Below are 24106 nucleotides of genomic sequence, written 5' to 3'. Positions count from 1 at the left end.
GAGTCGGTGATGCCATCCAACCATTTCATCCTCTGTCGTCCCCTTCTCCTCTTGCCCTCGGTCTTTCCCAGCATCAGGGTCTTTTCAAATGAGTCAGGTCTTCTCATCAGGCGGCCAAAGTATTAGAGTTTCAGCTTCAGCATCAGTCCTTAAAATTAGTATTCAGGACTGATTTCCTTTAGGATGGACTGATTGGATCTCCTTGCAGTCCAAGGGACTCTCAAGAGTCTTCTCCAACACCACAGTTCAAAAGTACTAGTTCTTCAGCACTCAGCTTCCTTTATAGTCCAACTCTCACATCCATACATGACTACTGAAAAAACCATAGCTTTGACTAGACAGACCTTTGTTGGCAAAGTAATGTCTTTGCTTTTTAATATGCTGTCTAGGTTGATCATAGCTTTTCTTCCAAGGAGTAAGCATCTTTCGATTTCATGGCTGTAGTCACCATCTGCAGTGATTTTGGAGCCCCCCAAAATAAAAATCTGACACTATTTTCGCTGTTTCCCCATCTATTGGCGATGAAGTGATGGGACCAGATGCCATGATCTTAGTTTTCTGAATGTTGAGCTTTAAGCCAACTTTTTCACTCCCCTCTTTCACTTTCATTAAGAGGCTCTTTAGTTCCTCTTCACTTTCTGCATAAGGGTGGTGTCATGTGCATATCTGAGGTTATTGATATTTCTCCCAGCAATCTTGATTTTAGCTTATGCTTCATCCAGCCCAGCATTTCGCATGATGTACTCTGCATATAAGTTAAATAGGCAGGGTGACAGTATACAGCCTTGACGTACTCCTTTTCCTATTTGGAAACAGTCTGTTGTTCCATGTCCGGTTCTAACTATTGCTTCTTGACCTGCATACAGATTTCTTAGGAGGCAGGTCAGGTGGTCTGGTATTCTCATCTCTTTAAGAATTTTCCACAGTTTATTGTGATTGATGCACTCAAAGGCTTTGGCATAGTCAAGAAAGCAGAAGTAGATGTTTTTCTGGAACTCTCTTGCTTTCTCGATGATCCAATGGTTGTTGGCAATATGATCTCTGGTTCCTCTGCCTTTTCTAAATCCAGCTTGAACATCTGGAAGTTCACAGTTCACATACTCTTGAAGCCTGGCTTGGAGAATTTTTAGCATTACTTTACTAGCGTGTGAGATGAGTGCAATTGTGCGATAGTTTGAGTATTGTTTGGCATTGCCTTTCTTTGGGATTGGAATGAAAACTGACCTTTTCCAGTCCTGTGGCCACTGTTGAGTTTACCAAATTTGCTGGCATATTGAGTGCAGCACTTTCACAGCATCATCTTTTAGGATTTGAAATAGCTCAACTGGAATTCCATCACCTCCATATGGAAATAACATACTGTTTATCTGTTAGTGGTGGGACTGTAGGAGACTTTGATTTCTTTTTGCTCTTATTTTCTTCTTTAGTTGTCTGTCCCTTCCAGTGACCATCTATTACTTGAGTAATAATCATAGTAGAAGCAAAAGGTCCTGGATCTAGAGTGCTTTTTGCAGCAGATAACTGCTCTGGGGGAGGGGAATGGGCCCCATTGGCTATTTCAGATCTTTGTCCCTGTTGAGCATGAGCCCGATCCACTCATAGGGCCTGGACAGCCCCAGTGCCTGTGTCTGCACTCGAAGCAGGCAGGGGCCTCCTGGGACCTGGGGTGTCACGTCCCCGCATGGCGCCCCTCATACGATCGGGACTGGGGTTGGCTGAGGCCATTGAGGCCTGCCTGTTTCCTCAGAACTCCTCAGGAGCATTTTACTAGTGAGGATTTATTGTTTCATTAATGCTGCTTATCTCAAGAGCCAGGGATCTTGCCACTTGGACTAGTGGCAGCTCGTGTTTGAAGTGCCTGGCTAAAAGCTTCCCTGGGTTTCTGTGTTTACCCATTTTGTTTGGGACTATGGTGATGATGATGGAGTCCGTTGTTCCACGGCCCCAGGAAGTGGGAGGGATCCCATTATTGTTGTTGTTGTTTAGTCACTCAGTTGTGTCCGACTCTTTGCAACCCCGTGGACCGCAGCACACCGGGCTCCCCTGTCCTTCACCATCTTCCAGAGCTTGCTCACACTCATGTCCATGGAGTTGGTGATGCCATCCAACCATCTCATCCCCTGTTGTCCCCTTTTCCTTCTGCCCTCAATCTTTCCCAGCATCAGAGTCTTTTCTAATGAGTTGGCTCTATGCAAAAGGTGGCCAAAGTATTGGAGCTTAAGCTTTAGCGTGGTGATGATTGTGGAGTCCATTGTACTGAGGCCCCCAGAAAGTGGGGGGATCCCTTGAGTCCCCTAAAATTGAATGCAGTGGACCTGTCCGTTTTTCCTTCCTGTAATCCACTGGCAGGGCCATGATAGGTGTCTCTCGAGACTGGCTCAGATATTTGTTTGTGAATGAAGCGCCCCCAGCAACCTAAGTCTCAGGCCATCGGTTCTCAGCTCTGAGCCTGGGCGTTGGGGCTGAGATGGGCCTCTCTCCCGGCAGGCACCGGAATCGGGGGAAGCTCAGCGACCTGGTGGCTGAGCACCTGGACCACCTGCACTATCTCAATGACATCCTCATCATCAACTGCGAGTTCCTCAACGACGTGCTCACGGACCACCTGCTCAACAGGCTCTTCCTGCCGCTCTACGTGTACTCACTGGAGAACCAGGACAAGGTGAGCCCGGCCGGGGGCGTCTGCAGGCGGGGGGAGCAGCCACCCCACGGGGACGGGGCTCTGCAGGGACCGCGGCTGGAGCCTGAGGGACAGTCCTTTCCTTCCCTTCTTTCCTGAGAAGGGGGGTGAGGGAGAGGGTGGGAGGGAGGGAAGGAGAGAGACAGACAGCCAGAGCGTATGAGTGTGAGTGTGTGTGTGTGTGGACAGTAAATGAATGAGAAAAGATTACTGACATCCAAAGGAGACAGGAAACCTCTGCAAATTCAGGGTTTTGGTTTCTGTGCGTGCTTCTCCTGAGGTGCTCTCATCCCTGCTCACTTTTTCGGCTAGTTGCCAGAGCTAATTAACTTGGAGAAGATCCAGCCAGCTGCAAAACTTGAATGGCCGGAAGGGGATGGAGCACACCCAGGAAAAGATCTCGGGGCAGAGACTGTCCACAGTGACAGGCAGTGGAGCCCTCGAACGGCCCATGAGCCTGTTCATGGGCACTTTCTCAGATATGTTTTCTCCCTCCTCTCAGAGTTTCTGGCTCAGGGGTCTGGAGGGCACCGGGACCCTGCCCCCGAAGTGATTCTGAGCTGGTGGTTCTCAGTGCCCGTCCCCAAGAAAAATGCCACTTCGAGGAGAGGGGACCTTTGGGCAGTACCTCCGAGAGTGAAGGGGTGGAGGCTTTGACAGGAGGTGGGACAGAGCCAGCTGGTTACTCTGCAGGGATTTCAGCCTCTGCACATGTCCCAGCTAGATGGGGGTGTAGCTTTCTTTTTGGAGACAGAACACGGGGCTTCTTGTTACAAACAGGTGACTCAAAGAAAAAACTGCAGCCCTAACGAGAGCCACCTAATGCCACTCTGGAGGTGGAGAGAAAGCTGGGGAACTGGTGTTTTCAGGCCTGGTTTCAAATTCTGCCTCTTTCCTCGTGACCTTGGACCAGGCAGTCAACCTCCCTGAGCAAAACAAGGGTCCTGAAGATCCTTACAGGCTTGGTAGGAGATGGAGCTCATTGGAGCCCAGTATAGATGAGTGGCTTCTCTGAGATCAGGGTGCCCCCACCTCTCCCTGCCCCACTTCCTGAGAGCAGGCCTCTGGGGCCTCTCTTGCCAGGTTCTTGGTGCCCCAGCTGGGGGAAATTAACATTCTTGGTAATTTAAGGAGCTGGTTCTTCTCTTGGGTCCAGCATCTAATCCATGACTCACGGTGAAAGGTTTCTCAGGTGGAAGGTTAGCAGCCTTGCAAATAGTATTGGATGGGATTGTTGTTGAGTCGCTCAGTCATGTCCAACTCTTTGGGACCCCGTGTACTATAGCCCGTGAGGCTTCTCTCTCTGTGGGATTTCCTAGGCAAGAACACTGGAGCGGGTTGCCGTTTCCTTCTCCAGGGCATCTCCCGACTCAGGGATCGATCCCATGTCTCCTGCACTGGCAGGCAGGTTCTTTACCACGGCACCACCTGGGAAACCCATTGGATGGGATGAGCTGTGAATGTATTTTGCAGGGTCGACTTTGCCACCAGGAAAGAAGAACCTTAGGGTCTTAGAGGAAGTTGGGTGTTGGGTGCTGCTCATTCAGACAGATGGCCTCTGGCGTAGGGTATTACGTACCACTCACATGTGTAACCCAGACTTCTCTCATCCCCCCAACCTTCACCAGGGAGGAGAACGACCGAAGATCAGCCTGCCGGTTTCTCTGTACCTTCTCTCCCAGGTATGTCTGATCCTTCACCCGTGTCCCCACCACACTGGGGTCCCGGAGCACCGCTGCCTTTCGGAAGTTTCCCAGGCCATCTCAATCCATCTTCTTTGTGTGCGTCCCCCATCTTGAAATAAAACAACCCTGAGTCAAGGGGCTATGTATCTTCTTCATGGTAGTACTTGGAAATTTAAAAAGAAGTGAGAAATAAGTCAAACCTGGCAGATACGTCGTCGGTTTTCACTGTGGGGCCCGAGCTTTCCAAAACAACCAGGGGGTGTTCTAAATACCCTGAAAACGTGGCCCATGTGGCCCCTGCTCATGGCCATCTTGAAAGAGGCCCGAAGCTGGGGGACCCAGCATGTGTTCACAGAGCCGCCGCGATTTAACCAACTCCCACTAATGAGGCCGTTGTCGTGGTCCTGGGGCCCATGTTACCTTCTGGAAGGTATCTCATAGCAGCCTCAGTACCCAAATTTGTGTCTTGAGCCAACTTGTCTGCCTCCCTGTCTTCAACAAGTGTGTCTCCTTCTCATAATTATGTAATATTTACAAGAAGGGAAAAACTCCATGGCGACCCAGTTACATAAGTTTAAAAATATTTTTATTACAAGCAGCGTGGACTCTCAGGCCATCTCATTAGACTGTTAAGCAGTTAGACGTTTGACCAGAGCTCTGTTCCCACTTCTGCAGTGGCCTAGGTATTCATTTGCTCTGCCGAGAGAATGTCCTTCTTGCCAGGTCTCAGGCCATTTTGCGTTTGAGGTGGGGCCATCTCCTGTTGGCCCGGGAAGAGAAATGCTGACCCGGCCTCTTCTCAGCGGCCGGGCTCTGCACGTGACTGGCTCACGTTACTCTGGGACTCTCGTTCTGGGGGCTCTGTGTGCTGGGAGCTGCACGCTGATGCCTGAATGCCCCTCTGTGTGAGGGAGCTCCCTGCAATCCCCTGCCCCTCCTGGCAGCTGTTTCCACCACCTCGTTACCAATCGTCCCGCTTCCCCTGCTGAGGATGCTGGGAGCCTGGCAGGAGCGAGCCGGCCAGATGCAGAACCGCAGGAATCCCGTGGCAAGCACCTCCAGCACCCTTCAGCTGCTGGCACACCCCGAGGATCACCGGGGTCAGGCCACGCTTTGCTCTGAGAATCCCCTTTCTCCCGCTTTCCTAGGAAAGGTCCAGCCGCCTAGGCAGCTCATTACGTGCTTCAGTGTCTCATGAAAAGTGCTGTCACTGGCATTCCTCAGCCCGAGTAAAGGGCTCTCGCACCCCTGCATTTCCACGGAACTTGATCATCCCCTGGCCGAAAACCTCAAATCGGGCATGAATTCTGGTCCTTAAACTCTGCATCAGAGCATCCTTCCGAATTATTTTTCAAGCATCTCTGCTAAACCAAGAAAATTTGTGTTGATGACATTAATTTGGTGTGATGGAGATGTTGTGCAGCTGAAACTAAACCACCGCTGGGGACAAGGGCATGACTGGGACAGGCCAGCCCAGCCTTTGCCTCCGGCGGGCACACGCTTCCACCCACCTCCCAGTTACTCGCTGCCCTTCTCCCCGCTTTCCTCTGTCCAGGGCATAGCCGAGAAGAGCATCATGCGTGTCCACACTGGCCGTCACCAGGTGGGCTGCAGTAGGTGCTCACTGGATGTTTGTGGACTGAATTCCTTCGTCGTCGTCATGGTCACTCACATCTGAATGCCCGCCACAGCCCCTGATGTGGGCTAACCCGCTTGTCATGCTATATAGTCTGTGGTAGTTGGTATCTCCTCAGTGTTTTAAAACAGATGTGCTTTTTTTTTTCCCCAGGTGGGTACAACATTTGTTTATTGTACCGTGCCTTTTATCTGATTTGTATTTAATTTTTTGAACAATATAGTCACCCTCCTCAAATAGTACAAAATGACATGTAGGGAAAAGTTCCCTCTTACCACTGCCTGCCACATACCCAGTCCCACTCCCCAGAGGCGGCTAGTATTTTAGTCTCTGCCTCTCCTTTTTTTTTCTTTTACAATATTTTTAAATAATTTTTTTAAGTGATAAAGTTCAAACAAGTGAAAACCAAGTTGTCTTTCTACTTTTTTTTTGTTCAGTCTCCTGATTTCTGTCTCCAGAGACAACTATAGTTACAGGGTTTCCCCAGCTCCTTCCGGAGATGTTGTCAACTGGCAGTGATTTTACCCCCAGCCCGGGGACAGCTGGCAGTGTCTGAAGACGTTGCTGGTTGTCATGCCTGGGGGAGGGGGTGCGGCTAGCATCTAGTGGTTCGAGGCCAGAGATGCTGCCAAATATCCTATGATGCCCAGGGCTGCCCCCTTACAACAAGGATTTATCACCGGACAAGAGTGCCAGGAGGGACTTCCCTGGCGGTCCAGCGATTAAAACTCCGCCTTCCGACGCAGGCGGTGCAGGTTCAGTCCCTGGTCGTGGAACTAAGATCCCAGATGCCTCGAGGCCAAACAGCCAAAACATAAAACCGAAACCATTATTGTAACAAATTCAGTTAAGACTTCTAAAGTGGTTCACATCAGAAAAAATCGTAAAACAGTGCCAAGATTTGGAACGCCTGATGCATGTATATATGAACAAATACAGATGTGCGCACACAACTTCTGATATGCAGATGGTGGGTCCATCCCACACTGCCCTGCGGAGCCGGTATTACCACTGCATCTTGAAACACACTGGTGGGTGTGTCTGAGCCGGCTCTCCAAGGCAGTGTGGGTACCCTGACTCCTCAGGCCGTTCCTTTGGACGCCAGGCAACAGGGTGGAGTGGCCAGGCCACCCCCCCGACAGCCCAGTGCCTTCTGATGCTTGCCGCCTGGCACGACTCCATTGGTCTCTGGCCCGAGCGGCTTTTCCTCCCCAGTTTCCACACCTCCCAGCGCCGCCCTGGAATTCTTGAGCGCTCAAACCCACCGCAAGGGGAAGAGCTCATTCCATGGGTGGGATCTCTGCGTGGCCGACCCTCTGCCAAGTCCCCGACTGGAACAAGGCCTGCTGGCCCCTTCCTCCGCGTAACTGAAGGGCTGGGTCAAGGCCTCCTAGTCTTATCCTAATCGGATTTGACACTGAAACGCCTGCGGAGAGAAAAGAGGGTGCGGGTTTGGCATTCCCTTCCCACATTGCTTCACCTCAGCCCGATTTGGCTTCAGGCGGCCAGGAGGGACAGTTGTGCTTTAATGCACTTCTTTCCGCCAGCGAGCAGCCAGCCAAATAGGCAACAGTCTGAAAGGAGGGCCCGCCCCTAGGAGGAGAAAAGTCCAACTTGTTTCTCCCAGATGTGACCCATTCTTTGGATTTCGCGTCACTGGGATTGCCGCTAAGACGAGGCTTGTGCAGTAGCCCAGCCTCGTCACTTCAGGTGAGGGAAGGATGAGGTTGAAAGTCTATGTGCTTTAATGCAAATCCTTTTTTTTTTCCTCCTTCACCAGGTCTTCCTAATTATACATCATGCACCCCTGGTGAACTCGTTAGCTGAAGTCATTCTGAACGGCGATCTGTCTGAGACATACGCTAAGCCTGAACAGGATGTTCAGAGAAGCTGTGTAAGTCATTAGCGGGGGGACTGTCTCAAGACCCTGATAAGACACCGTGGTTCATTTTGTTCACGTGTGTTTCTCTCACACCAGAGACCAACATCCTGCTCGTTACAGCACTGATGTGTAAGCTGGTCTGGGATTCAGGGGACCTCACTGGTCTTGACATACCCAGAAGAATCTGGGGTTGGGTACCAAGAGTGGATTTGACTGTGCGTGTGTATTGAACTTGGAATCGTCCCGTTCTGGGCTTCAGGGTGTGTATCTGTGGGGCGCGGTTATTGGGGCAGAATGAGAGAATACTTTGTCTGAGGCCCTGCTGTCTACGGAAGCTGGGCAGGGAATATCTGAATGACACAGACCCCGTGAGAGCCCAATAGGGAGCGGTGGGGACTGTGACAAATTGGAGAATGTATGTATCCTTCGTGAGCAGTTACAGCTCACCCCAGCCTAAAGTCCTTCTGCAGTTAGGTGGAGAAAATACCCTGTGGACAGGTCCTCTCATGTCTCTGGAGATGCTAGAAAGCTGCATTTGGAGCCAGTACTCCCGTCACCAGCATGGCCTGAACGGCACGTTTATGGTTTGCCACGTTGTGCGCTTGGTGCTCTGCTGAAGGGAAACCCCAGTCACTGGGGCGATGACTTGCCCCGAGGCTTTCCCTGCTTGGCCCTGTGTCTGGCCCGCCTTCCCCGCTCCCGTCCTGCTCACTCTGTTTTGGCACCTCTCGCTTGGTCGCCAGAGAGCCCTGTGCTTTCCCTGCACGTTTGTGCCGAGAAGGCCCTTGCTCCCGGTTCTCTCTCGTCCAAGGTCTTACCTGTTCGGAGCAGGCATCTTATCTGCTATTGAGTCTTGTGAGTGTCTGAGATGAGCAGTGCTCACATAAAGGCCCTGTCTCTGCAGCCCTGTTCTCAGGCAGTCGGCACACAGGTGATGGGGCCGGGCTTACCCTTGGGCAGTCAACTCTGTTGTCATATCTGAGTGAGTGGGCGGAGTGTGGTCCTGGAGCGTGAAGGGTCAGAACTCCGTGGAGTGCAGTTACACGAGGCCCCTGCCCTTCTGGTTTTCCTGGTTTGCAGTGTCTTGGCCGGGCCACTGTGCTCTTTAAGGGAAATCAGAACCTCTGAAAAGGTTTCCAGAAACCTCTATCCTCCTTGGTGGTGGCATTAGTTCAGCTGAATTGAATGAGGTCTTTTCATGGCCCCTGTCTGGCCTGTCCTTCTTCAGTTCGTTCAAGAAGTATTTATTGCACCCTTTCTTTAGTTCAGGAGTTGTGCTAGTTCTGGTAATATACAAAACCTAAATAGCCCCTGCCATGCCGGGGCTTTATGATTTCGTAGGAGGGGCAGAACGTTGATAAAACTTACAAACAAGGCTACTATTTCAGGTCTTGGAAATGCTCCAAAGGGCAGGAGTAGTGTTTGATGAGATGATTTAACTTGGAAGTGATGAGGGTGAAGAGTTGAACAGAAAGGACTCCCCTCGTGGTCCATGATGTGACAACACGTGGGCTGGAGAACGTGGAGCTGACAGTGCTAATACTGTTGATACCACTGGAGAGATTTCTTGCAGCTTTCTTAAACTCTCTTTTGCTGAGTGAATGCAAGTTACAGGACAGCGAGTGAAGAGTCAGCAGGGTCTCCAGGCGGGTCCGTTGAGGACCCCTGCAGCCTTGGGGTTGCCCTGGGAAAGTCATTATACCCCATTTAGAGAACAGCGAATGTCAGTCCCACTCGGAAAGCTGTGGTGAGGATGGGGAGAAGATAGACGTAAGGTGTCTACAGGTTGCAGGCTGGCCCTCAGAACTGTTTGGTTTGGTCTTCACAGTGTCAGAAAAATTTATGAATCGCCTGCCAACTCTAAAATTTGGGAGGTTTCACATAAAAATCCAGATTTCAGGATGGTCTTAACAGTCTGAAGATCTGGTCCCAGTTGTGCCTGTGTTCCTGTAAGAAGCTCCTCAGAGGCCACCCCCTGCCCCCATCAGACGAGTCCTGTGTCGACCATCAGATTTGTCCAGTCCCCACACAGCCAGCTGGTAACTCACACTACAGTTATGTTAATAACAGATGAGAATGTAGTGGGTTCCTTCAGACTTCCTTCTGTCACATGATTTCCAGACCCCAAGATCACCGCTAACTGCAGTTAGACTTAGCGTTCCAAGAGGTGAGCCCAGAGACTGTTGGGGTGCTTGGGTTTACAGGGCTTTTCATTGAAATTGATTGACATGCAGTTGCAGGAAATAAACTATAGCAATCTGTTACCCTTTCCCTAGTTTCCCCAGGGATGATGTCTTGCAAAACACTAGGACAGTGTCACAAAGCAGGATATTCACATCGGTACGTGGCATTTGCAATTAGAGCAAAAGCAAATGGCATGGAAGTTGCTGACAACCTCTCAGCTTCGGATTCCCAATTTAGTTGAACCTCCGATCAGCAGGATCATCTCCAAGATTTGTTCATTTTCCCAACAGCCTTCTCTTTTCCCGCCTCCATTGTGATAGACACACGGTGCTCCTGGCAGAGACACCTGAACTAAAAATGAAACGCTTTTGCGTGTGTGAAGACTCACCAGCCCAAGTGAAAGTGTCAGCCTTCTGCTTCCGGTTATTACCTTTCCCTGAGTGTGAAATCGAAGTCTGTTGTATTTTGACGACTGCTGTTGAAAATCGGGAAGGGCTTCTCTCATCAACTTGTTTGACAATAGTCCTGGTGAGATTTACCTCTCTTCCCTCCAAGCAAGAACAGACTCCTTTTGTTTCCTGCCTGACTCGGATGTGGTTTGATCATACTTGTTTTAAGTTTCTTGGTCTTTTTTAACCTACTTTCTCCTTCCCGTAATTTGTTAGATAAGTTACTGGTATTGCTTCATTTTACCAGCAGACCTTTCACAAAACCAAACCAAAATTGAAGAGAGAGAAGCAGAGGGGAGAGCAGAGTTACTTGAAAAGTCTGTAATTTAGGGTTAAATTGAAAACACATCAGCATGCTTAGATAGACGTCTAATTGGAATTCATCTGTGCATTAAAACCATATGGTCCCTGCGAAGGGATAACTCTGGCTGTAACTCTAACGCAGAGCAGATAGTTTTCTTGTCGGGGAAAAAAGGGTAAGAGAACACTCATTCTGAAACCGCCAGCATCTCATTACTTTTGCAAAATGAACATACAGATTAGATTATGGGATGTGCATCATTACCTGTAGGTACTTTTTTGTTTTTGAAGGGACTTTTTTCATCCTGGGTTTTTGTGGAATTGCTTCCTTGGTTTTTGCATTCATTCATCCATTCCCTGAGAGAGATGCGCTGGTACCCAGGAAAGACACGCCCCTCCTCCTCACTGGGCTCCCCAGCCCGGCGAGGACAGGGGATCCTGTCTTGGAGACACCTGTGTCGCCTGTGCTGTCCCGGGACTGGCTGGAGATGCCTGAGGTCCGCCGCAGCCCCAAGTGGCTCAGTGGGTAACCTGGTGGCAGGGTCACAGGGGCTCCTGTGATGTTCTTCCTGACTCTCAGAACCTGACCCTCACAGGGCGCCTTCTCTTTGCTCGGGGCGGTTCCCCGTTCTGTCTGGTGCAGTGGACTCTGAGCTGGGCTGCCTGGGCCCCTCCATCCTGACTCCTCGCCTTACTAGGTGTGTCTGGGGCAAGTTCATCCACCTCTCTGGGTTTCCATGTCCTCACCTTCCAATCAGAATAACAACCGAGCCTTTGCAGAGAGGATTAAACGCAGCACATGCTCAGTCACTCAGTCACGTCCGACTCTTTGCGACCCCACGGACTGGAACCTGCTAGGCTCTGTAGAGTGCTCATTGGAAGGACTGATGCTAAAGCTGAAGCTCCAGTCCTTTGGCCACCTGATGCGAAGAGCCAACTCATTGGAAAAGACCCTGATGCTGGGAAAGAGCAAAGACAGGAGAAGGGGACAACAGAGGATGAGATGGTTGAATGGCATCATTGACTTAATGGACAAGAGTTTGAGCAAACTCTGGGAAATAGTGAAGGACAGGGAAGCCTGGCGTGCTGTAGTCCATGGGGTCACTAGGGAGTCAAATACTACTGTGCAACTGAATAACAAAGTGTTTATTCCAAAGCCTAGCACACATCAGGGCCCAACTATCAGATGCTAGCTTCATAGTGGTCTGAGTTTCTGAGGCTTCAGAACAGCCCTGCATCTGCTACCTCCCTTGTTGGGATGATTAACACAGAGGCATACTCAGTGCTCCCCAAAGGGAGGAGCCCTGTGACCGGACGCACGGCACAGAGGGTCAGGTGTTGGCAATGATGACGATGATGACAACAACAATGATGGCTCAGTTTTGAACGTTGCTGAGTAGTGTTAGTGTCTGAGCCTCTGCGTGCAGCTGGGCCTGCAGCTCAGCTGGCCCTGGGTCCCTCTCTGGAAAGTGCGAAAGGACTCAGTTCAGTTCAGTTCAGTTGCTCAGTCATGTCCGACTCTTTGCAACCCCATGGTCTGCAGCACACCAGGCCTCCCTGTCCATCACCAAGTCCTGGAGTTTACTCAAACTCATGTCCATCGAGTTGGTGATGCCATCTAGCCATCTCATCCTCTGTCGTCCCCTTCTCCTCCTGCCCCCAATCCCTCCCAGCATCAGGGTCTTTTCCAATGAGTCAACTCTTCGCATGAGGTGGCCAAAGTACTGGAGTTTCAGCTTCAGCATCAGTCCTTCCAATGAACACCCAGGACTGATCTTCTTCAGAATGGACTGGTTGGATCTCCTTGCAGTCCAAGGGACTCTCAAGAGTCTTCTCCAACACCACAGTTCAAAAGCATCAATTCTTCGGCACTCAGCCTTCTTCACGGTCCAACTTTCACATCCATACATGACCACTGGAAAAACCATAGCCTTGACTAGATGGACCTTTGTTGGCAAAGTAATTTATCTACTTTTGAATGTGCTGTCTAGGTTGGTCATAACTTTCCTTCCAAGGAGTAAGCGTCTTTTAATTTCACGGCTGCAGTCACCATCTGCAGTGATTTTGGAGCCCCCAAAAATAAAGTCTGACACTGTTTCCCCTGTTTCCCCAACTATTTGCCATGAAGTGATGGGACCAGATGCCATGATTTTAGTTTTCTGAATGTTGAGCTTTAAGCCAACTTTTTCACTCTCTTTCACTTTCATCAAGAGGCTTTTGAGTTCCTCTTCACTTTCTGCCATAAGGGTGGTGTCATCTACATATCTGAGGTTATTGATATTTCTCCCGGCAATCTTGATTCCAGCTTGTGCTTCTTCCAGCCCAGCGTTTCTCATGATGTACTCTGCATAGAAGTCAAATAAGCAGGATGACAATATACAGCCTTGACGTACTCCTTTTCCTATTTGGAAACAGTCTGTTGTTCCATGTCCAGTTCTAACTGTTGCTTCCTGACCTGCATATAGGTTTCTCAAGAGGCAGATCAGGTGGTCTGGTATTCCCATCTCTTTCAGAATTTTCCGCAGTTTATTGTGATCCATACAGTCAAAAGCTTTGGCATAGTCAATAAAGCAGAAATAGATGTTTTTCTGGAACTCTCTTGCTTTTTCCATGATCCAGTGGATGTTGGCAATATGATCTCTGGTTCCTCTGCCTTTTCTAAAACCAGCTTGAACATCTGGAAGTTCACGGTTCACATATTGCTAAAGCGGAGGGACTGACTGGCACTAAATTCATGTGCTTGACTGGCACTAAATTCAGAGTGGGAACATAATTCTGGGGCACAAGAGGCTGGTTTATCCCCAAATGAGGGTGTCCACCATCCCTCAGTAGGCACCAGTTCAGCCAGTTGGGACGGTCTCCAGATGATTCTCGGGGGATCCAGAAAAGCGAGCACACACCTGTAGTGCTGGCCGCCGGTTCTCCACGTGGTGCCCATCCACCCTGAGAGCTGGGCCCTCTGCTGGCAGAGGGCTCCGCTGGGATGTGGCTCGTGGAGCCTGAAGCTGAGGAAGTAGCGGCTGGGCTTCTCTGGCTTGTGTGTTTGCAGGAGCAGAGCATCCCTTCATCACTGGCTTGGCTCATTGCTGCACAGCTGGCCTTCTAATCCAGGCTTGAATCAGAGGGCAATGGAGCCCCCACTGGGGACTGAATGCATCCAGTGGAAGAGCCCCCTGCAGCTGGGATTGCAGTTCCCCTGCATCTTTCAGTGCCCCTGACCTTACCTGTGACCCCTGTGGCAACCGATGCTGGTACCAGAGCACGCACATTCTTCCTGAAAGTGATCAGCTTCTGGGAGGGTGGATTGGAACACCAAAGGGAAAAAATAGACTGATAAATATATAAATCAAGGGCCTTAGCTGGCTGAGTTGCAAGCACCTACACAAAGAACTGGACTCGCGTGCATTCTCCCTTTTGGTGGGTCCGCCGTGGTCCAGCCCGTCACCCCTTGATAGAATTACAGCTCCCAGGTGCATCTGCTGCCTGCAGGGTCCTGCGTGTGGCAGCACTGACTCGTTGGCAAGGGGATGTGACAGAAGCAGAGAAAATCCAGGGTGCAGCGTGTCCCACGTAGGACCCGTCGCCTCTCCCTTCTTTCCTGTGGAAGCAGAGGCTGCTCAACTGTCCGAAGCCCCGTGGCATGGAGGCTCTTGGAGACGTGGCCTGTAGCCACGTGGGTGACTGATCTGAGGGGCTAAGTCCTGCTCCAGGGAGCAGAGAAGGGATGGCCACGGCCTGGAGGAGCTGACAAACAAGGCAAAACGCGGTGGGCAGAGCGGGGGTGGAGGGGGCGTGGAGGAGGCTCTGTGACTCAGCCCTGAGCTAGCTCTCCTGTCTGCCTGGCAGCATGCCCCAGAACGGGCTGGGGTGGCTACCAGGCTGGAGATGGCTCAGAGGGATGAGGCAGTGCCAACACCCAGCTGATTGGAGACCTCCCCTAGTCTGCATTTTTTCCAGATTTCAGCTGAAATCAGGAAAATAGTGGGTGGGACAGGAAGAGGAGGGTACCTCCCACTTCTGTGTCCTGGGGCTTCATGTTTATCAGCAATTAAGTCCCTTTGGGCATTTGAGTTTTTTGACTAGATTCTGAGCTCCTTGAAGCTGGATTCAAGTTGTTTATTCATCCATTCAAAACATAATTACTGGGTGTGTGCCAGCTACTGTTCTAGGCACCGGAGAGACACCAGGAACAAAACAAAGACCCCCTAACCTCAGGAGCTTCTGTTGTCGTTGGAGGAGAGCGGAACCATGAAACTATAGTGAACAGCAGAGCAGAGAAGACTGGCGAGTCCCCTGGACAGCAAGATCAAACCAGTCCATCCTAAAAGAAATCAACCCTCAGTATTCACGGTAGGACTGAAGCTGAAGCTCCAGTACTTTGGCCATCTGATGTAAAGAGCCAACCCATTGGAAAAGACCCTGATTCTGGGAAAGATTGAAGGCAGGAGGAGAAGGGGGCGGCAGAAGATGAGATGGTTGGATGGCATCACCGACTCAATGGACGTGAGTTTGAGTAAGCTCTGGGAGATGGTGAAGGACACGGAAGCCTGGTGTGCTGCGGTCTGTGGGGTCTCAGTTGGACACCACTGAGGGACTGAACAACAACAAAGAGCGTCTTCGGATGTGAGACAAGCTCAAGAAAAGCAGCTGCAGTGAAGCAGAAAAGGGAGGGGATGTGCGCTGGGGCTGGGGGCGCACTCAAGGGGAAGGCGACAGGGGAGCACAGGTTTTAAGGAAATGAGGGAGTGGGTCATGTAGAAGTCTGGGGGAAGAGCTTTTGGGCCAGAAAGCACAGCCAGCCCAAAGGCCCTGAGGCAGGAGTGTGCCTGGAGTGTCAGGAACAGCAGAGAGCAGTGTGCTGAGGCAGAGTGTGATGGGGTGAGGTGTGGGGTGGGGAATGAGGGTCCGAAGCAGATGCACCTTTCAAGCCATTGGAGCACTCGGGAGTTTACAGAGGGAAGTGGGAACATCCTAACCTGGGAGTCCATGGTATTTAGCATGGTTCCTGCAGGAAACTTCAGTTATCTTGAAATAACCCATCTCAACAGGGACGCAAGCACCACATCTCTAATGAGCAAGGAAATTCCATCCTGGTCAGCGCCAGAGTCCTCCATCCAGGAAACTGGGTTTTGCTGGGGTGGGGATGTGTGTGCTCCATTCGCATGGAGGCTGGGGGGCTGCATGTTGATGAGAACAAGGCCCCCTGGTCACTTCCCCCTCTGCGTGCTCAGCAGTTTGTCAACAGGCGATTGCAGGCGTCCAGCCTCAAGTCCCCAGGCTGCTGCTGCTTCCGGCTCTTCTGCCACTATCTGCAGTGATGGTCTCCAGTTTAGCATGAGATTAGGGTTCTGGGCCAAATGTTTCAGACCACTGAGAGTCACCACTATTTCACAATTCATTATTTTTTTAATAGAACAAGATGTAGTCAGATATTCCTCCTAAAGAAATAGCAGCCAAGTGCTTGGTTTATCACTGTTTCACCAGATGATAAGATATTTTATTTTGCATGAATGTTGAACATGCCTCTTTAATCATAAATATCTTAGGATTAATGTCTTTGGATTAATTCACGCTACAAGCATTTATTAGCTCTTTATGGAGTGCCAGACGCAGCATCAGAGGGCCAGACTAGGCAGTGCTTGGTTGAGAGGGACAGAGAAGTTGGTCAGGGTAGGGAGCCAGGGGATGGGCAGCACCCCGAGGCTGCTTTCTAAGTAGTCCCAGCACCGTCTCAACATGACCGGCTGGTTCCCACAGAGGCCAACGCTGTGTGCATGCGCGTGCACATGCCTGTGCAGCGTGAGGCCTCTGAGCTCCGTGTGTGTGTGTGTGTGTGTGCACGCGCGTGTAGCATGAGGCCTCTGAGCTCCAATTCCAGACAAATAGGCCCTGTTTTGGGTGATGCCTCGGCTGCTGCGACACTCGCTGATAATTGGCCAACGGTGGGGAAGAAAGCCAGGCTCCTCTTGTTAATGGAAGTTGCCTGTTACCTCTCCATGTTTTGCCCGCCTCGGGTTTTATTTTCCCCATTAAGCTCGGCGATGCTGCTCAGAAGCCCTGCTGACGTCGCCACAGTTGTACATTCTGGACGCGTGTGTGGGCTTTGGCTCAGCAGCCCACGTCACTCAGGGTTTGGCATATAACACACACACCCGTACATCACCCCGGAGTTGATTCCATCTGATGTTTGCTTGCTGATCACCTCGTTTTGGAATGAGTGTAGGGCTGCTTGGTGGTGATTAGCGACCCTGCTTCCTATGCAGCTGGTTGCAAAGCCACGTGCTGTTGGTTACGAGTCACCGTGAACTCCCCCCACCCTACCCACTATGACATTTGGAGCTCTGTGCACCTGAGAGAGAAATGGGAAAGATTGAACATTGTGTGGCTTCCCTGGTGGCTCAGAAGTAAAGAATCCGCCTGCCAGTGCAAGAGACCCAGGAGATGCGGGTTCGATCCCTGGGTCAGGAAGATCCCCTGGAGAAGAAAATGGCGACCTACTCCAGTACTCTTGCCTGGAGCCTGGTGGGCTACAGTTCATGGGGTCACAAAGAGTCGGGCATGACTGAGTGACTAAGCATGTGCATCCCTAACGCCCGTTGGGTCAGAGGGCCACCTGAAAAGTGATGTGATGTGTGGACTGTCCCAGGCAGGGCTGCCTGCTCCTCTGGACAGTGTGACTCGGGCACGGCAGGGTCATTACATCCACCTTTTGAGAGGCTGGCCCCATACGGCAAGACTTTCCCGGTGCTTGTGGGTGGGGCTGGACCCTTGAGCTTGGCAGCAGAATGATTGAGCACGTGATGGGGGGCGGTGCTGAAACTACACTTCCTGGGGCAAACCCCTCCCCTCAGCAGCCCCCTCCCCACCTGTGTTATTTGGAGGATAAAGGAGTCCATCGATATATGTCAAGTGCCCAGAGCATCGCTGGGCATGCTTCCTATGCTCACTGGGTGTTAGTAATGGTTATTATTACCTGAAAAAAAAAATAAAACAAGAATGTGTGCTGCTACCCCTGGGCACCTCACAAGAGCCCTGCGGGAAAAGTGTCAGCATGAGGCTCATTTGATGCATGTGGAAACTGAGGCCCAAAGGGGAGAAGGCCGCGGGTAGGGTGTGTGGGCCAGCGGGCAGGGCTCCGACGTCTCCAGTGCCCTGTGGATCTCAGCCTGCCTTTGTGCTGAATATCCCGCAGGCCCAGCCCCCAAGGCTGGAGGCTCAGGAGAGGCCCAGGAGCTCTTTGGGGAGCTGAGTCTCAGCCACTCACAAACCAGGAAGCCAGCAAACAGAAAGTTACCAGTTTGATTGGTTTTGAAAAGCTAGACCCCTCTCCCCTACCAGCTCTCCCATCCAAATGATCTATTTGCCAGGAGGTGGAAGGTGAATAAGTATCTCTAGAGTGCCTCTTTGTGGCAGAGGTCCGGCCGGCATTTTTGTGTTCAGCATCTCGATTCAGCCCGACTGCGGCATGTGATGGAGCTGCTGCTGTCCCTGTTTTTCAGACACGGGAACTGAGGCTTGTTGGGTGAGGCTCACTCGGCCAACAAGTGGGTCTGAGATCTGGGCTCAGGTCTGTCCTCATGTTTCGTGGGGTTTTTTCTTAGTCCTCATGACCTGTCTCCTTTTTTGGGGGGAAAATCTGTCTCCTGGTTCCCAAGTCCCTTAGCAGAGCTGTTTGAACAGAAGGATGCTAGTTGCTTCCTCAGAAGGTGAGCGGGCTAGGCCTGGGAGAGCCTGGGGGTGCCTCTCGCAGCTTGACCACGATAACTGCTCCCACAGATCCAGACAGAATTCTAGGCCATGTTGCCCGCCCTTTCACTTACCTGCCCCTTCCAGCCTCCAGACTCTTTCCCTCGCCTTTCCTTCTCAGTCAGATTTCTTCCCTGGCCTGCCTCTCGTCCCCGTGCTGCCTCCTCCCCTCCCTCCTCCGTCACTGAGGAGCCCCAGAACACCCGCTCAGCGGGTTGTCTGTGCCGAGGTGGGGGCCCCGACACCTGTTCCCAGGATGTGAGCATCGTGAACACCTTCCTATGAACTGCTAGCTGGAGAGGCCATCGCTGGCCCAGCAGACTGTGCCCCGGGCACTGTCACCATCACCGGCACCGGCACACCAGCTCCAGGTGGCCCTGGCCTTGACAGAAATAAAGGTGACTGCCCGGAGCTCGGAGCCGCCCTGCCCAATGCTCTCGTCTCCTCCCGAGTGCTCCAGTAAACTGCTAACACTCAAGCCTCGGACTAGTCATTTCCTTCCCCACAAAGGCCTCTCCCATACCCCCCCACCCCGCCCACCTGCTCCTGTCCTGGCACGGTTCCCCACCCCTTCCTCTATGCCCCCAGTGTGCTCTGTGCTCTGTTTTGTGTCCATCCTTGTGTCACGCACAGCAATACATCACAACTCCTTGCTGGACTGTGAGCTCCTAGCCCAGCACCCGGGGTTTCGTCGGGGCTTAACCCCGCTGGAGACTGCCGCCAAGCCAGCTCCCCACATCATCTAATTTGCTCCTCGCTTGCATTTAGGGCATTGCGACAATCTGAATTCACTGGAAATCCTCTTGGTAAACAGTTTTTAAATTGAGAAATAACATGAGTAAAGTGCATAAAAGTGCAGTGATCTTTGCTGTACTGCTTGATGGCTTTGGACCAGTGGTTACATTCATGTGTACAGGTGCCCCTCGCTTCTGGAAAGTTTGCCTCTCTCTAACCGAAGTCCTAACTACAAAAGACTGAAAGAAGCCCAAAGAGGCTTTTCACTTTTAGACAAAAGGTGAAAAGGGAAAATAAGGTGCACGCTGGCTGGTTCTGCAGCAGCTGTTCAGCGGCAGCGCGCCTCCCGAGCAGCCCCACCACCGTCGGCACCTGGGGGTTAAGGCCCGGAGCTTTGAGCTGCGTCTGAGCATCCGTGCTTCATCCCCGTTTACTCTGTGTGCCTGTCAGCAAGGTGTGTCCTAGGCTAATAGCTTCATCCTGGCTTACGGAAGGTCTCGTAGGACTGCTGTACTTTCAGACCGTGGGGGAAGCTTGTGATTCAGGTCAAGAGAAAAATGCCTCTGACGTCCCCTGCAGCTCCTCAGTCTATAACCAGCACCCCCACCCCCACCCCTGCCACCAGCGAATCACCATTCTGACTTCCAGAGGTGCCTTTTTTAAAGGTTTTTTTTTTTTTTTTTTTATTCAATTGTGAAATACCTACAGCAAGTACCATTACGATGGATGAACCGTTTTTAAGTATACGATTTGGTGGCATTAGGTACATTCTTTAAAGGCATTCTTTACATTTTAATTTAAGGCACTGCCAAACAACTGAATGATACAGAAGCGACTACAGTAGAAAGTGAAAGTCCCCCCGACCTCAGTGTCTTCCTGAAAAGGAACCACCATTTTCAGTTTGTGTATCCTTCCAGACCTTGCTCTGGGTACTGTCATTGGTCAGTATCTGTCAGCTCAGGAAAACCTGGTGTGTATGTTCATGCTTTGAGTCGACAGTTTTTTAACTGTAAATGGAATCCTTGATTGGTTGATCACACGGGGTCTTTCTGGCTCGGGGTGTGTTGGGGCCTTTCTAAGGGGCACACCCAAGCCTAGCGGAGGACGTTCTGTTTGCCCTCTGTGGCATCAGTGATTCTGCCTCTCCTTCTCCACTCAGCTACAGGCCTTGCAGGTTTCAGTCCTTACTCCTGACCCTCTCGCTGTCCTTGCAGACCCTGTTCTCAGATCCCACAGCCCCTGAGAGGCCTTAGTTATCACTGACCCCTGGGGGAGTCACTTTTCTCCAGTATTTAACTTTGAAGCAAGGACCAAAGGTCAGAGGCGGGCAGGTTGGTGGAAGGTATCATTAACCAGCAGGTGGGGGCAGATGCTCTCAGGAGGACTTAGACCTCTAGGTCACCCTTGAAGTCACATTTCTGGCCTTCAGCTGCCTCTGACCCCAGATGCCAGCCTAAACATGCAGCCACAGAGCCCACAGCCCCCCTGCTGCATCCCCCACTCGGGTACAGGCAGCATCTTGGAGTCAGCAAGGAGGGTCCCCTGACTTCACTCCTTCTGTTGCTTGGGTTCCACAGCCCTGTGAGGTGAGCCCTGGGTGGGTGAAACCTGAGCCTTTGGGAAATGTAGACCGTGTATGCAGGAGGCTTGCCTCTGAGACATGCATGCTGTGCTTTCTTTATGGGAAGATAAACCCTAAGGCCTTCTGATTTTTGACTCTTAAAGGGGCTTTCCCATTTCTTCTGGTTGGTCCCATGGTGCTGGCTCTTCCACTAAGTTCAGCTACTGAGGTCTTAGGCTCCTTTCTTCATCCACCCTCACCCACCCACCCCAAACTTTCTTGTTTTCTTCTTGATCTCTCCATCACGTTGGATGTAGTTTGGTACAGGCCACCATTCAGCAGCCCGTCAAGCCCTGCTCTGGTCCAGACACCTGGTTTAGGGGAAGAGCTCACTGGGGCATGAGATGGCTCTTCTCTCAGGGGTTTCTGAGAGAAAGGTCATCTGGAGTTGTCCAGTGGAACGTGAAGATTCCTGGGAGGCCTGACAGCCAGAGGCCCTTGTGAGAAACAGCAGAAATGATACCAATCCCAGCCCACACTTCCCAATCACTGTCAGCTTCTCCATGGTAACGATTGGATCTTTTATTTAGAATAATTTTACTTATTTTTGACTGCTGGGTCTTTGTTGCTGCATGGGTTTTTCTTTATGGTGTGCAGGCTTCTCAGTGGGGTGGCTTCTGTTATTGTGGAACACAGACTCTGGAGTACGGGCTCCATAGTTGTGACACACGGGCTTCATTGTTCTGTGGCGTGTGGGTCTTCCCAGATCAGGGATGGAACCTGTGTCTCCTGCATTAGCAGGCGAATTCTTTACCACTGAGCTGCCAGGGAACCCCTTATGGGATCTTGATGTTGTTAAATTATTAAGCAAAAAGAAATCAGGCTTTTTAAATATAGAAGAAAATAAAATCTACAGCTCCAATGTCCAAATGACCCCTGTTGAATATTTGCAAAAGTGAACCTGCATACATGATTAGAAATTTTAAACCAGACAGAAAGATACAGAAACGAAAAACTCTTAAGTGCTTGTCCCACCTTGTTTCTTTCCCCAAACAGGAAATTCTAATATATTCCTGTGCAGCTTTCCAGGAAAAGTTGTGTTTACACCATCATGAAGCTTTACCTAAAATGGGACCCTGCTTTGTTTCCAGTTCTTGCATTTTTTTTATCCAGAGGCTGTTTGTGCATCAGTAGATCTAGATATGAAAAGACCTCAGTCTTTTTATGTCCACGTGGATTCCCACTTTATAGACAGACCATAATTACCCAACCAATCCCCTTTTGATGGACATTTAGGTTATTTCCAGCTACTTACTGGGTAGGTTGTGTTTTAAAGGTTTGAAATTTCCCTGGTAAGCATTCTTCCCCCTCTTCCCTCCTCAATACCTGATGATCAAGAAAAACAGATAGATCCCTTGGAAAGTTTTTAAATTCATTTTCACAGTTGATTTTTTTTGTTTTTCTTTCATGAAGTCAGGAACAGGAAGGTAACTGTCTGTCGGTTGCTTGTTGCATGGCCAAGCTCTGAAGGAACTTTCTCTCTCTTTTTTTTAAAATAATATCTTTTGCTTCCAGTGACTTTTAAAAAAAATTTATTTTTGGCTGTGCTGAATCTTTGTCACTGCATGGGCTTTTTCTCTAGTTGAGAAGAGCAAGGTCTGCTCTCCAGTTGCGGTGTGCAGGCTTCCTGTTGCAGTGTCTTCTTGGGGAGCACAGGCTCTAGTCTCGTGGACTTCGGTAGCTGCAGCACATGGGCTCAGTAGTTGTGGTTCCCGGGCTCTAGAGCACAGGCTCAGTGGTTGTGGTGCATAGGCTTATTTGCTCTGTGGCATGAGGGATCTTCCTGGATCGGGGATCGAACCTGTGTCTCCTGCATTGGCGGGCAGCTTCTTTACCACTGAGCCACCCAGGAAGCCTGAAGGAGCTTTCCATCCACTATTTCCTTTAGCTCCAGGAGGCCAGAATTACTGCCCCATGGTTTAGACAAGGAGCCAGGACCTGAGAGAGGCCTCACTGCTCACGAAGGTTCCAGCTGGCGTCCACAGCACCCTGACCAGCCCTGGACCTTACGCACCGCTCCTCTTCTCCTAGTGCAGCCGGTTGTCCTGGACATCTGAGTCCACCCAGAGCTCAGGGAGTGCTGTCTGCATCCGTCTGTGTGAATTTCCGCTCGCAGCTTCGGACGAGTGGTGGTTTGCTCTGCATGGGGTCTCACTTTTCTGTTTCTGAAAGCTTCGGTTGCATGCGGCATGCAATTCCCTGGGAGTGAGTGGTCATCAGAGGAAGCAGTCGCTTCATCTTGGGGCGCTGACCTACCAGGTCTGAGTCCTTCCAGAAAGGGTGAGGAGCATCCAGCGCTGCGTTCCTAAGTGGGCTCTGATGGATGCCATCTGTCAAGAGGTGAGCGCCTGGAACGCTCCCGTCTCTGGGCTCTCAGTTCTTGGCATCTGTAACGCACTATCTGGGTTTCCTGGACAGTTGAATCATGTCTCAATTTTATCTGTCGTTTTCGTGGATGAATAATCCAAAGTACGTAAATAAAAATTAATGTCTGGATTTGGATGCTAATTTAACTTTCAATTAGGTTTTGTTTTGAGCATTATTGAAATTAATCTGCGTTCTTAGAGCACATTCCACTTATTGGCAGGGTACGGTGGCCCCCAGAAGACACAGTAGGTGGTTGTTTGGGATATATTCAGATGGATAGACTGAATCAAGATAATGGAAAAGTTTGCTTTAAAACGTTTCTGTCTTTCAATGACAAAGTGATGTCTGAATATCACCTGGACCCTGCAGAGAGAAAAACTCTTCAATCAGAATCCTGCCCTAAACAGATGAGGGACGAGTTTTGATCTTTGCTCCCTGGACCTGGTTCATTTGCATATAAATACTATTTAAAGAGTGCTAAGCAGGGAACTCAGTTTGAGCTCCTGGTGAAGCACTATTATTTTAGAAGAGCCTAGGGCAAGTCACCCAGCCCTTCTGGGCCTCATTTTCTCATCTGTAAAATGGGATTGATAATCTGTATCTCATGGTTGCTGTAAGGATGGAGACACAGCTGTGGTTTTCCACAATGCAGGGTATGAACTGTGGTGACACACAGGCCTTTTTCTTTTCTCTTAAAAACCTTTGGACTTTTTAGGGAAAAACCTCTTCCTTGGGGGCAGGTTTCCTTTGGGAATAAGCTTTAACTCATTGCTCATACCTGTTAGGCTCCCCTTCTAAAGAGAGCCAGCAATCTGGTTATA

General features: G+C 50.6%; 1 protein-coding gene across 5 annotated transcripts in view; it reads left to right on the top strand.

Moving 5' to 3' along the window:
• Window positions 1-24106, top strand: part of CLEC16A (C-type lectin domain containing 16A) — a 234178-nt gene that overhangs the window by 38757 nt on the left and 171315 nt on the right. For all 5 annotated transcript variants that reach the window (XM_027526429.1, XM_027526430.1, XM_027526428.1 and 2 more), the window contains 3 exons: window positions 2488-2662; window positions 4309-4362; window positions 7782-7895. In XM_027526429.1, coding sequence (XP_027382230.1) covers window positions 2488-2662; window positions 4309-4362; window positions 7782-7895 — 343 coding nt within the window. The remainder of the gene's footprint in view (window positions 1-2487; window positions 2663-4308; window positions 4363-7781; window positions 7896-24106) is intronic.

The sequence above is a fragment of the Bos indicus x Bos taurus genome, chromosome 25 (assembly GCF_003369695.1).
Source record: "Bos indicus x Bos taurus breed Angus x Brahman F1 hybrid chromosome 25, Bos_hybrid_MaternalHap_v2.0, whole genome shotgun sequence".
NCBI lineage: Eukaryota > Metazoa > Chordata > Mammalia > Artiodactyla > Bovidae > Bos > Bos indicus x Bos taurus.
The sequence above is the reverse complement of the archived record's forward strand: the minus strand, read 5'-3'. Positions and strand labels throughout refer to the sequence as shown.